At 36.0% G+C, this 13,702-nt stretch overlaps 1 protein-coding gene across 1 annotated transcript in view; it reads left to right on the top strand.

The window, feature by feature from the left end:
• Positions 1-11,328, top strand: part of PCP4L1 (Purkinje cell protein 4 like 1) — a 703,528-nt gene extending 692,200 nt beyond the window's left edge. The window contains exon 3 of the mRNA XM_044059438.1: positions 10,462-11,328. Within this exon, the coding sequence (XP_043915373.1) occupies positions 10,462-10,601 (140 nt within the window). The 3' untranslated portion in view covers positions 10,602-11,328. The remainder of the gene's footprint in view (positions 1-10,461) is intronic.
• Positions 11,329-13,702: the final 2,374 nt, after the last annotated feature.

The following is a 13,702-nucleotide window of genomic DNA, read 5'->3' as shown; positions in this document are numbered from 1 at the left end:
GTACAGGGACTTGGTTTTACAGGGGTCACCAAAGTTGTTTCCAGGGTTAGTGCTAGGTGTTAGGTAGGGTTATTATCTGATTAGTGGTGTTTGATGTGGTAACTAGTTGCCCTGAGCTTAGCTCCACGCAAAGGCTTTTTGTACTACATTTTAAATTCAAGTATTAATTTTATAGGTTTGCTGCTATACAAGGTACTGTTAAATGCCACTATGTGGTGAACAGTTGCAAGAAAACTAACTCCCGTGCCCTGTGACCAATAAATAATTACACTTTGAACACCCTGGAGTACTTCCCAACTCAGAGAGACCAGCTAAATGGCTTCTGTCAAAAGAAGGATGATCCTGGAACTTCTTAATATAAAAGCACAGCAAAGTACCTCTCAAGTGCAAATTGACACCAAACAACTAAGTCCCTAAAAAACAGTCTGGCCGATGAAACAATCTCACTTTAAGCCTCGCTGTGTGTTTCCCAAGTCAGTCAGAAAAGGTTACATTTCTACTCCCACTATAATTGCAGTCCCTGTCTTCTCAAAGTCAAGGCAAACTTTAGTTAGCCAGAAGTGAAAAGCTATCTGAAACAAATCAAGCAACTAACTACAAGTAAGTCTCACTTAAGCCTAACTGTGTATATCCCAACTCAGACTGACTAGACAGCCTCTCTTCTACCACTAGAATTGCAGGACCATCCTTCTTAATGTAAAAACACTTTAGTTAGCCACAAGCAAAAAGGTACTAGAAACAAATCTAGCAATTAACTACAACTAATTATAAGGCAATTCAAAGACAGACAAGACAGCAATGAGGAACACACACATTTTAAGATGATTTCACAGGACACTGACAGTCTATGTAAGGTTCCTCCCAGTTTTATTGTCAGTAACCAGTAAGATTAGCAGAGGAGATGAGGCTGAGAGGAGTTCTAGTGCCAGGTATACAGAAGATGACACTGGGAGGAGCTTCTAGGGCCAAGTATACAGAAGATGAGACTGGGAGGAGCTTTAAAGACCAGGTATACAGAAGATGAGACTACAAAATGTGGTTCAAATGCTCTGTTTTCATGCTTCTAAGCTTCCAGCACTCTCAAGACTAAAGTGCCTGACTGCTTGTGTACATAAGCAAATGAACTCCCCCCAATTTTATAACATTTATAAACTGAAAGGGTCAGATCTGACAGTAGGATAATCTGTGGGAAGTCAACCACATAGTATTAATAGCACTGTACTCTGTCCCTCGCTACTATGCTGCTCAGAAGACATAGATGAAGCACACAGCAGTTCAGTTAAAAAAAAAAACTCAGTTGCATTGTAGAAAAAAAACCCTAACCACAACAAAGTCCACTGTGGGGTAGGCAAACCTGCTGTTACTACTAACTCTGTTCCATTCCCCCCTTCCCAGTAATACTGTTGATCACCTACCAATAGGCACTTGCATAACACAAGACCCCTCATTACCATAATATAGTAATGAACTCTGACCTGCCATCATGGCAACTGCCTGTGAGTTCTTTATGAAAGACTTCACAAAAAAAAAAAAAAAAAAAAACAGAAAGGAGTCCAGCTTTTTTTGTTTAGTTCTTTATGAAGTATAGGAAGTTGGGATGGCAGACTATGGTGCGCCAGTTTAAGGCAGCTTAGATATGTACCATGTGCCTTCCCATGTATCTGCACATAGCTATTAGGCAAGGTATACTGTGCAACTAAACTGACTTACTTGGCTCCTGTTATAATGTGCAAAGTTGAAATATTTCCTACAGAATACAGTCTGCAGGACACTGAAAGAGTACCATTCAGTTTACTTCACCATCACTTACGCAGGCTGAATGTTAAATGCACTTTGTTTTGTTATATGCAAAACCTAATAGAGCATTTCTAAACCTGGAATGCCTGAATGCTTAGCTTTATTTCTTATGTTTCCCAGTACTGTATGTTATAACATACTGCCACGTATCCCAAGCACATGAACAACTAGTATGCATCCTGTATGTTATTCAACAAAACAATATGTTGGGGGTTGGCTTAATGGTTACGGTGTTTGTCTCACAAGCACAAGATACAGGGTTTGATTTTCACTTTTGGTCATTGTCTAGTTATTGGGTAGGTAGGTAATAGTCTGCAGACTGATTGTCTATATTTACCTATGAACAAGATGAGGGAAATGCAGACAAATGGATAACTAAGATTCATGTGGGATTGCTGTAGTCCCCAATGTCCTACTGAACATATTGCACAAGACACATGTGCACCTCTGCTCCCCATGTTCAAGAATACCAAGGCCCATCTTGTGAGTTTTAACAATTTGTTTACCAAAAACAGTTCTAAACTTATTAAGAATATTCTGAAGCTAGGTATAACAAGGGTAAATCTAAAGGCAAATATCAAAACAGCCGAGCAGTATAGCTGTAATAACGCAAATGTATATTACAGTGATACAGAGACAAAGGAAACAAATGTAAATCCAAAAAAATTAATTGTCAAAATGATCACTTTGCACTTCTCAAAATATTTTTCATTTGAGACAAACCCTGTGACATAGATGAATAAAGTCCTGCCTATGACTCAGATGACCCGAGTTCAAATATGGCTTAGGCACTGGAAGAGAAGGGCAGAGGGAGTAGGAGTGAATGGCTGTCAGATGATCAACATGTGGAGGCTTGTAGGTGACAAAGTTGTGACCATTAACCAGGAATGCAAACTTGGCTAACAAGCCAGTTTTAATAGTCCTCATTTGCAGGCCTGCCTGGTAATGTGGGCACACATGTCAGCCACCAGGGGTGGGGTTAGGATCTCAAGTAGAATTGCCATAACTGCTTGCACTGATGCATGTTAACAAGAGAACAAATAGCCCCAATGCTGCCTAGATGAAGGCCTCCTCCACCTGTCTCTCACCTTTATGTCGGTACTCCCCTAGACAGTACACAGGCAGAGACTGAAAAACCACACACAGAAAAAAAATCAGTTATCCAGACAAAAAGAAAAAAAATGAGAATAAGGGAATTAATCCATGCAGCTGTGTGTATCATTTGCATAACAAATGTGTCAAGGTCTTATTCAATGGTCTATATTACCTTATCAAAAAATCTAGTCAGCGAATTCCTGTTCACTGACCAGTAAACAACGAACTCTCACATCTTCAAATGGCCACTTCAGTGAATTTTTTCCTAGGGGAAAAAAAAATCACTTGTCCATTGTCAGAATTTGCCCTTTTCCCCTCTGTAGTGCGATCTTAGAATTGGTATATTTAGTTAGGGGGTGGGGGAGCACAGCCCCCCACTTTGAAGGGTTTGAAATGTTGTCTCGTTTTTGGCTGGCCAAGCCATTTGTTTCCCCTAGGAAAACGTTTACTGTAATGGCCATTTGAAGACATGACAGTTCACTGTTTATTGGTCGGCGAACAGGCGTTTGATAACTAGGTTTTTCGATAAGGTAATATAGATCCCTTATTCAACCATGTCATATCAGGCATCTGTTCAAGTAATAGGAAGTAACCTTTCAGAGATACTATTCCAAGTTAATGTAGCTCAGTGACTGAGGTCTTAGCCCACCTACTGAGTCTTTTCACATGACTTAGAAAAGTATACACCAACTGATCAACTGAAACAAAGAGGATACCTCACAGTCCTTGTTGAAGTAAGGCATCTTCCCCAGTCTCTATGAACTGGAAGTTGACAAAATTATGTTTAAAGGTATTATTTTTGAATGGAGTCAGAATAAACTGTACTGAGCTGGCATATGAAGGAAATTGGTACATTTTTATTATTGGTAGTAGTCAGTCTTGAGTGCCTAACTATGATAAAGTATCGACTGCACTACGTATACATAAATGGGATTTGTGGGAACTATACATGTAGAAAAATGTTCAGGAGGAGGAGTGAGGTTTAACGGAAGGTAGAGGCGCAGCAAGCTTACATCTCAACTGTACAGATTTTTACAGAATGTCCAGATTTTTGCTTCATATTTTTTGCTCTGTTTCTCATAAAATTGTGGTTTTCTAGTAAACCATTGACAAATCATTGAGGGTTGAAGTCATAAAAATAATGACAAACATTTGAGTTTCAGACTTCATTACCTTTTAGAAAATTCATGCTAATGCAAAACCTGTTATTTTATCAACTTTCTAAGTTTGTAAGAGTGATATTTAAAAATTGTCCATATTTTTGGGTCTTTGTCCTCCCATTATTTATGGATTTGTACTGATTTCTTGCTCTAACAGGTTGAGAAGTATGGTAGCAAGTTATGTAATGGACTTATGATAGCTACCAAGAAAAGGTATGTTATGTATAATGATGCAAATGGAAAAATGTTAATATGGTTTGTTTTCTTTTAACATATGTTTGCCTATTTCTTAAGTGATACGTATCAACTAGACAAGTATGATGGTGGTGGGAGGGATGGAACTTATGGACCAGAAGAGAACCTTGACACTAAAGCCCTAGAAGCAACAGTGGAAGTAGAACTGGAAGCTGTATTGGAACTAGGAAAAGTGAATAACACGTTATCAAGATTCATGGCAAACGTAGATGCAGCTGAACGTAATGAAAATTTTATTCCAGATCAAAAGAATGTCATTTGCCACTGTGGTGGAAAATACGTTGAAAAAACATATTCAGTCTCAAGTAAAGTTAACAGTCTTTATCTCTAAGATGCTACAGTGGGGGATAAAGCAAGTGAAAGAAAGGAAGTTGTGTGTGATAGGATTGCCAGAAAGAGAGGAAGGGTTAGGATGTGTGGTTTATATAAAAGTTAAGTTTGTGGAATGATCTGGCAACCTGGCAAAATGGCTGGTGAGAATGCAGATCTGTAACACTAAGGGATGGGCTGTACATTAGGTAATGTTTACTCTGCATATGACCAGAAAGTGATTTTTGTTAATGACTACTCACATCTGGCTGCTAAAAGGGAAATAATTTGCAAGGTTCATGTGTATATGTAAATTCAAATGTTTGAAGTCTAAATTGCTTTACCCAGCTACTTTTAAGGTACTGTTCCCATGCGTATGGTGTCCTTTACAGTAGACAAACTGACAATGGAGAGTTTTTCAGTAATAGACTTAAAGAAAGTGACCTGACAATTAAAGTGTTTGAGGAAATAAAGAGAAACGTTAATTGCTTAGCTCTACATGATATGATCCTGTGAAAGACAAGGATTGGTTGGATTTTCTTCAGGATTATGTGGTCATTCTGAATTGTTTCTTTACATCCTATGCATTCTGACCTCTCTGCAATAAAAGGGCTAGCCTGTTATTTGTTAATCTTTACAATTTTCTAATTTTCAAACATTTACCAATAATAAGATGTTTCTATAAATAGTTTCAATTGACACACTATAATGTTGAAATGCTCCCTCACAATATGGAGATTGTTATGCATAATTACCATCCATTCCCTGAAGAGTGCAATTACCGATAAAGAGTTTACAGTTAAATAAAGAGCTTAAAGAACTTTATCAATAAAAGAGTACTGAGGAGAGGATAACATTCTCACTGAGAAATACATATTTCATAATTTAAGAAGTGTACCTATGAAATACATAGTGAAATGGTATTTCCAAGTGCTACTGAAATGGGCATTACTGGTTTATGCCATAACTGCTTTCAGTGGGATGCATCTTAAGTGATGTTTGAAATATAGGGTCAAATAAGATGATTTGAAAGGGCATTCTTCCCATTTTAGTGTAAATTCCTATTCACAACAGGTTTATTTGCTAGAAAAGTGAAATATAACATAGGACTCTACTGGGTTCCACATGATTATATATGAAGATAGCCTTGGGTGCCTATTCGAAATGAAAAGGTTGCCTTAAGGCTGAATTGGATGTTTACTGTTGATTTTGCATCATTTTAGAAGGGAAGTCACATCATTTATTTGTCTAACTCATGCTCTTAGTTTGTCTTTTATTGCTGGCATTATCTGTTTATCTGTCTTTGGATACCAGCCATGGGATACTATTCCCATAAGGCACTAATCTTATAGCAGTTTATCCCCTACAATGGGGGATTCTTTAACATTACCCAGGCTATCAGTAAATACTTTAGCTTATGGGAAGAAAGAGCATAAAAGCTTTGATATTATGTCATGTGACAACCATTTATTTGGCACACCTAGTAGGAAGATGGGTACCCAACTAAAAGATGACCTTAGATTGGCCTTTTCTGCATAAGATACTATGGTTTCCTAGATATCATCTGATGCTGCCTGGGATTCAGAATGGAGATCTACTGTTTAGAATTTCCTATAATGTTATACTAATAAAGAGATTACCTCAAGAAGATGGTCATTTTGAAAGAAAATAAAGCGGGATTATGGTTCAGTAAGAAGATAAAACTTTATACTGCAGTGTAAAGCTCTTTTATGGGACTAACCTAGATTTAAACATACTCCTTTGTAAAGGGAATGATGATTTCACAACTAATTGGATTGTACTGTTCTTAGTATATATGTTTATGAGTGTTAGTAATTATTTGAGCATTTTTTTCTGAAAAAAAAACTTTATTGAATCTATCATTTAAAATGTAATAATTAGCAATATTATATGACACATTTAGTAGCAAGTCTGTGAGTGAATGGATAGATGAGAGTAATGCCTAGCATCATATCAATATAACGGCAAAAGCAATGGCTAGCCAATCAGCTGGTCAGGATTTTTATAAGACCTGACCTAATTACCATCCATGGATGTTGTAAAAGATTATAGGATGCACCACAGCTGCAGAGATGATGCTTTCAATGTTTATCAGCAGCATAGTCTTGGTTGCTACATTATTATATTCTATCTTCAAACAAAAGAGAACACAACATACCAGAGCTACAAAGAAACTATGTATTTAATAAATGCCAAATCTATAACATTTCAGACACTTTCATTCTTTGTCAGAAAATTATTACATCATATACTGTTTAAATACTATAGTCAGTTTGTTAGAAAAAAAAATCACATGACCTAAAACAACCAATCTGCTTCCTCATTAAAATCATGTATATCTTAAATACAGTAAAAGTAAGTAATGTCTTTTGGCTTTTCCCAGACAGGGATTGCAGTGGATGATTGGCAGTGGATTTTTACGGTGCCGAGTTGCCAGCCCGACGTCCATGTATATCTTAAATACAATTCCATTAAAATCCTGTAATGCACAGTTACGTGATTTAAACAGCTAATTACATTCAAGTACTCAGACATTTACTTCTCATCATTTTATATCATTAAAATATATTTTGCATCAAGCTTTCAAACCTAATTTAAGGCACCTTTTTATGATTTAATTCTATACCTTTACATGCATTCAGTCTCATTATCCATTTATATTCTCTCTGGAGAAATAAATTACTGAACTAATCACAGTGCCTTTCCTTATCTAAATGTTCCAATACTTGAAATCTTAAACTATCCTTGCAATTACAGGTATCATATTGTTTTTTTCTGAGCATTACTAAAATAATATTCTTTAATGATTACTACATGTTGTCTAATACACTTACAGAGTATCAATTGTGTTTTGACAACAGAAAAACAATTAAATTCACATTTAGGTGAATATATAACATTCAAATTTTATAGACTGTTTAACTTTTTAAAATGTACCATTGATCTCTGGATGTTTAGACAGATTTGTAATGTGAATAATATTATAGCAATAACCCACACCTGGGTGTGGGTAATGCTGGATTTACCCACAGTTAGCGTGGTTTGGTCATGAGGGCGAAGCCCGAGTGGCCAAACAAAGCCAACCGTGGGTAAATCCAGCATTACCTACACCCAGAAGTGGGTTATTGCTATTATACAATGACATTATTTAAGAAAAAAAATAATTACTTTTCTTACGGCATTGTATAATGCCTCCTTGCTGCCCTTCCACAGCTGTCTGGTATTCTGCGGCAATTCTGATGTACTGTGCATGCGTATGCCTACACAGTACATCAGAACTGTGGGCAAAAGCAACGGAGAAAGCAAGATCTCTGTTGCTTTTTACAAACTGTTTTCGCTATGTTAAATGGGTTTAACATAGCGAGACAGCTTTAAAAAAAGCAATGGAGAATCTCTGTTGCTTTTTTTAAAGCTGTCTTGGTATGTTAAACCCATTTAACATAGCGAGACAGTTTTGAAAAAAGCAACGGAGAAAGCAAGATCTCCGTTGCTTTTTACAAACTGTTTTGCTATGTTAAATGGGTTTAACATAGCGATACAGCTTTAAAAAAGCAACGGAGAATCTCTTGTTGCTTTTTTTAAAGCTGTCTGACTATGTTAAATTCATTTAACATAGCAAAACAGCGAGAAAAAAGAGTTATAGTAATGGAAAACGTCCGGGCGACCGGACCTTTTTCCATTACTATAACTCTGATTTACAACGTGCACGCTGACCAATCAGCGTGCACGTTTTTGAATATTAATGGGGGGGAGTTGTATAACACAGATTAATACAATGTCTACACTGAAACATACCTCTTTCACATACAGTATACCTTTAAACTTCTTATTGTTAAACCATTACATCAGATTAGCAACTCTTCTGCAAGAAAAAATGTTTTGCCCACTGCTTTCGCTACTTTTCAATTACTTAAAATTACTTACCAATTATTTTTAATGATATTTTCAATGTCCTTACTGTGTTGCAATTACTGAGCATGCACAGATTATTGCATTTGAAATCTGCTTTTTTAAAGTTTCAGATCATACTGTCAATATTCATATATGAAATAGCACTCTCCTTTGGGAGTTGTTTATTAACATTTGCAAGTTTTCATTTACTGTTTTTTTTTTTTTTTTTCAAAATATACTCAATCTAACACTCTGGATTTTTCTTTATTTGTTTTCTCATTCATAATCATTGGCTCTGTTGTACGTCTGTCTGCTCTTAGAAAGAGTGCTATTTTATATTTTGTTAAAAAAATAGATGACTGGAAAAAAATAGGAATGCTGGTAGCATCCTATTAACATGCAGTTATTTGCCTTACAAAGAATGTAATTCCTTAATTTCAAACTGCATACTTTAAGCCTGTATAAAAAAATGTTTGTATTTTATTGATGATGGCTTACTTGCTGTTAATATATAGAAGCAGTGAGTAATAAAGTTGCAATGTGACTCTGAAAGTAGCTGAGGCAGAAATCAAGAATCCCTTGTTCTTCAGTTCAGAAGATATGCAGCATGTGAAAGACTTGCCATAAAATGAAGGCATTGTACTGCTTGCAATTAAATTCCCATTACTGCTATCTCTGAACATAGAGACAGGTCATTGGTATGTTTTAATAATAAGTAGACTGCAAAACTATGAACATTATATATTTTGCTAAATGAAATGCATTTGATTTTATTCTGGCAAAACATAAAGGACACTGATTTTACTATAAAACATTTAATGGTCATTAAATCTTATTTTAATAATGCACTGACAAATATTATGTTGTCTGCATATTTTAATATGTCAAGTATTGGAAACTTCATATAAGAAAGATGTCACGGTAATTTCAGTACTTCACTTTTGCAGGCAAGATTGCAAATGGCAAATTAGACTGATGACATTAGAAGCACTATATTATGTGATAAAGTTTTCCTCAATCAGTTTTGAAACTGATATAAAAATAATACATTTTAATAATATGGAAAGAGGAGATTTTTTTTTTCAAGGACTACAAAGTTGAATGCAATTGGCTGTTTAAATCACATAATTATGCACTAAAAGATTTCAGCAGAAAAACATTTAAAGTATACAGTGCACACATTTTTAATAAGTTAATTAGATTGTTTAGATCATGACATTTTTGTCATAGATGATGGATATTAGAATAAACTAAATGCAATGCAATATTAATTGTCAATGAAGAAAAAGCATGTTAGAAATGCTATGGATTTGGTATTTATTATGTAAATACATTTTGCTATTACTTCTGGAGTGTCTTGTATGCTTTTATATGTGGTATTCATTATAGTAAGTGTGCTTTTCTAATATAATTTTTTATGACTGGATGCAGCAGAATGTTGTTTGAATATGAACAAAGAGATGTTTTCAAAAAGTAACAAAAGTAGTCAAGTGCCTAAGCACGTTAGTGCGAAATCTGAGATTTCTACGCAACATTGAAAGTCTCACCTTCCACAGAGTAAAATAAAGGCACAGTTAAGGGGACAATCCTCTTACCCTCACTTTAGTAACTATGATAACTTCAAGGTTGCTGTACATCTGAGCGAGAGACATTTAGTCTGATCATCAAAACACCCCTCTGAAGCAAGAACAGCATTTTTTATATTTCCGTCTTTTGCACTAGTGTTGCTCAGATAACATCCCTTTGCCCTTCCTGCAGATATTCAGTTATCAAAGCACATGGTAATAATGAGGCTATAAACAAATCAAGCTGTTCCACTTAAAATTAGTCAAAACAAGACAAGCACATAGAGTGATAAATTACATACTAATACTGCTATGTGTTTAGTATGCCTTTCTTTAATATTTTACTGAAACATTTTGTTCCCATGCAGAAAAAGTGGAGACCCCAGCAAAGATGGAAGAAGAAGAAGTGGACATTGACCTAAAAGCACCAGAAACAGAGAAGGCGGCTCTTGCTATCCAGGGTCAGTTCCGCAGGTTCCAGAAAAAGAAGAAGGATCCGGTTTCCTAAGTGCAACTGTCCTTTAGCACCACTGCCTGTGTCTGCCTCCTCACCTTGTTACCTGCTCCCCAGCATGCTGAATGCAAGACTTCCCTCCAGACCTAAGTTTTCTTTGGCAGGCAGCCAATCAGACCCACACATGCACACAAAACAACCCTGCACCAGCACCTTGACTACAATAAGATCTTGCAGCTCACCCATGTGCAGTTATACCTTTCTTCCCTGATGTGTTTCATTTGAAGACAAGGATAATTTCAAACACTGCCCTTTTATACTCCAAAGTGCACGCACTGTCTCAGGATTGCCATCTGAAGTTAAGCTTTGCATGCTGACCCACACTATTTTTCTAACTTAATAATCTGTTTTGTTCAAAAACATAAATGGATGGAAGGGTGTCCATGCTGTCATCTGGAATAAAGTCATGTATTTCTCTACAGACTTTGCTGTCAAATGACAAATGACATTATGTATTTCATTTTGAAATGTCAATGCCACCTTCAGTTTTGCTGTTTATGACTGTGTCCTTAACTTTAAAGTGTCTTGTATAAATGATAAAAAGTCCACTCTTACATATGCAAACAACATCCTTGCAGACAAACAACAGACATGGTAGCACAAAGCAAACAGAATTTGCATGGACACTCACAAAATAACTAACCATAAAGATAGAATTAAAATGCACAGAACCAACTGAAATGCACTGAATTGTGTAAAGAATATAATTTATTTGAAATGAGATATTTGTTGGTCTTGTTCTTTCTTACAAACATATAAGATCTGTGGAAATGTTTAAGTTGAAAAGCTGATGGTGTCAGTCAATGAAAAAAAAACAGATTTAAAACAGAACACAGTTCTGAAGACAGTAGATGAGAACTGCTGCTGCTCACGTACGAGTAAAGTCGGGCTGTTAGACTGGTGCACCATGTTGTTCTGTAGTGGATGGCTTGCATTCTGAACATGAACTATGAATTGCAACAGATATACTCACATAATACTAAGGTTTTCAAATCAGTAGCTAATATCACAGTAGATAAGGTCTTCTGCTGGTCTTTCTGTGCTGTGCTTGTGCTAGGGCAGTGTTCAAAGGATGTGTATTCCATAACTACTTTAAGCAGCACAGAAAATGTTTCTGCGTCCAGCTAAACATGTCTACACTTTGCTTACACAGACTGCCAATGATCAAATAGAAAAGAAATATGAAATTGCAAAAGGTCAATGCAAGCTATTTACTGGAGCTTTGATTCAACTAAACTTCATCAGATATTTGTACACACACACATGCACACACACATATACAAACTTAAGCATTTTTAAAACACAATATATTCACATGATCCTACGACATTAAAACCTGCTCACAAAATAAAAAAAAAAATCTTATTAACCAAAGTAGAACAACTAACACTTTCACACAAATATAAGGCTACACAACGATAAAAACTGCAATCTAATTATGTTTCAGTTTTGGTTTTAGTGAACACTTCTCATCAATTTCACTTATTATTACATATACACAAAATAATCTGTCACAAGCTTTCATTAGGGGTAAGTTATTTAAATGTCTATGTCCTATACTTTATTATCCACATACAGAACTTGAAACAAATATATATTCATTGGGTTGCATATGCTCTACCACAGTATTAATTTTATTTTTCGAGTATCAGTGATATATTCAATAATCCGTTATCTAGCCCTTCTCATGCTTTTTTCTAGATGCAGCACGTTTGATTGAAATAATGCTTGTGTTCATAATGAAGGGGCACTTCAGAACACTGTTCTATAATCTCCCAAAACAGAATACTCTTAGCAAACAAACTAAATGAGTGAAACTCATTGAGGAATGATCCCACGTGTAAGTAGATGAAACTTCAGATAATAACAAATCACATAAAACATTTTTTGCAGTGGAAGACCCCTTGCACCTCCTTGCCTCCCATGTGGAGGTCATCACCATCACACCACCTTACTTATATTTAGTAAGTTCAGGATTCATAGTACTGAGGAAATAAGAAATTACCTGGTAAATGTGAAGCATGGCTCACACGACTACAATAAGACAGCAGAGCCACTAATTATGAAAAAACATTTTCAGAACTGCAGTTTGTGGACTTTGCCTCCTTCACTAGATTTTGTCACATGGTACAGACAGAACTTCAGCTAGGTGCACAGATTTGACGAATAAGCTCAAGGACTACTGGCCACTGAAGTGCCTGATGCCTCAGATACCACATTGAAACTTATGGGTGCCCACCATACCTCTCAGCTGTACAAATTTTCACAGAATGTCCAACTTTTGCCTTAAAATTTTGGTCTGTTACTCATAAAATGTGTGGTTTTCTGGCAAATCATTAAAGATTGAAGTCACTAAATAACATTAAATAATGACAGACATTTGAGTTTCAGAATTTATCACCATCAGAAAATACATAATAATACCAAACCTGTTACTCTAGCATCTTTCTAAGTTTATAGGAGCAATATTTAAATTCTGCACCTATTTTTGGGCCTTCGTCCCCCCATTCTTTTGGCTTTGTCCAGATTTCTTGCACTGAGAGGTTGAGAGGTATGGGCCCACATGGTTATTAAGTTCCTTATTGAAAGAATGGATTGATGGGCTGAGTTTAAATGAAAGGGGAAGTCGATTCCACAGGAGTGGAGTTTTTGATATATGAAGCCATATTTCACAGTATGGTTAATATTAAATTTTATAGAAGTCAAGCATCTTCTGTTCAGGTCAACAGTGGGTATTTTGAGTAAAGGGTTTCAAACAGTAAGGGGTTCTTCAATGCTCTGTATGTGAGCCACATGTCTCCTCTAAGATACAAAAAGAAGACAGCTGCAGTAGTCTTTGACTACCTATAAGACAAGCCTAAAAGCTTTCAGTTCTCTTTATGAGGATTCCTTGTACCTTTTCCAATTGTGCCACATGTTGTACAAGTATGTTACACAACAGAGCACCATATTCCATAACTTGGATGATAAAAATTGCATGCAGGAGGGACAATTATTTCCCTGGAATGGCTCCCAACCCCACAGTGGATTACATGGGCAACTCAAGATACACTGTGGATGGTAGCAGTTGTAAGTGTGTATCATAAGAAAGATCA

The sequence above is a fragment of the Protopterus annectens genome, chromosome 17.part0, assembly GCF_019279795.1.
Source record: "Protopterus annectens isolate FY-2018-M chromosome 17.part0, PAN1.0, whole genome shotgun sequence".
Classification (NCBI taxonomy): domain Eukaryota; kingdom Metazoa; phylum Chordata; order Ceratodontiformes; family Protopteridae; genus Protopterus; species Protopterus annectens.
This window is presented reverse-complemented; position numbering and strand designations above follow the sequence as displayed.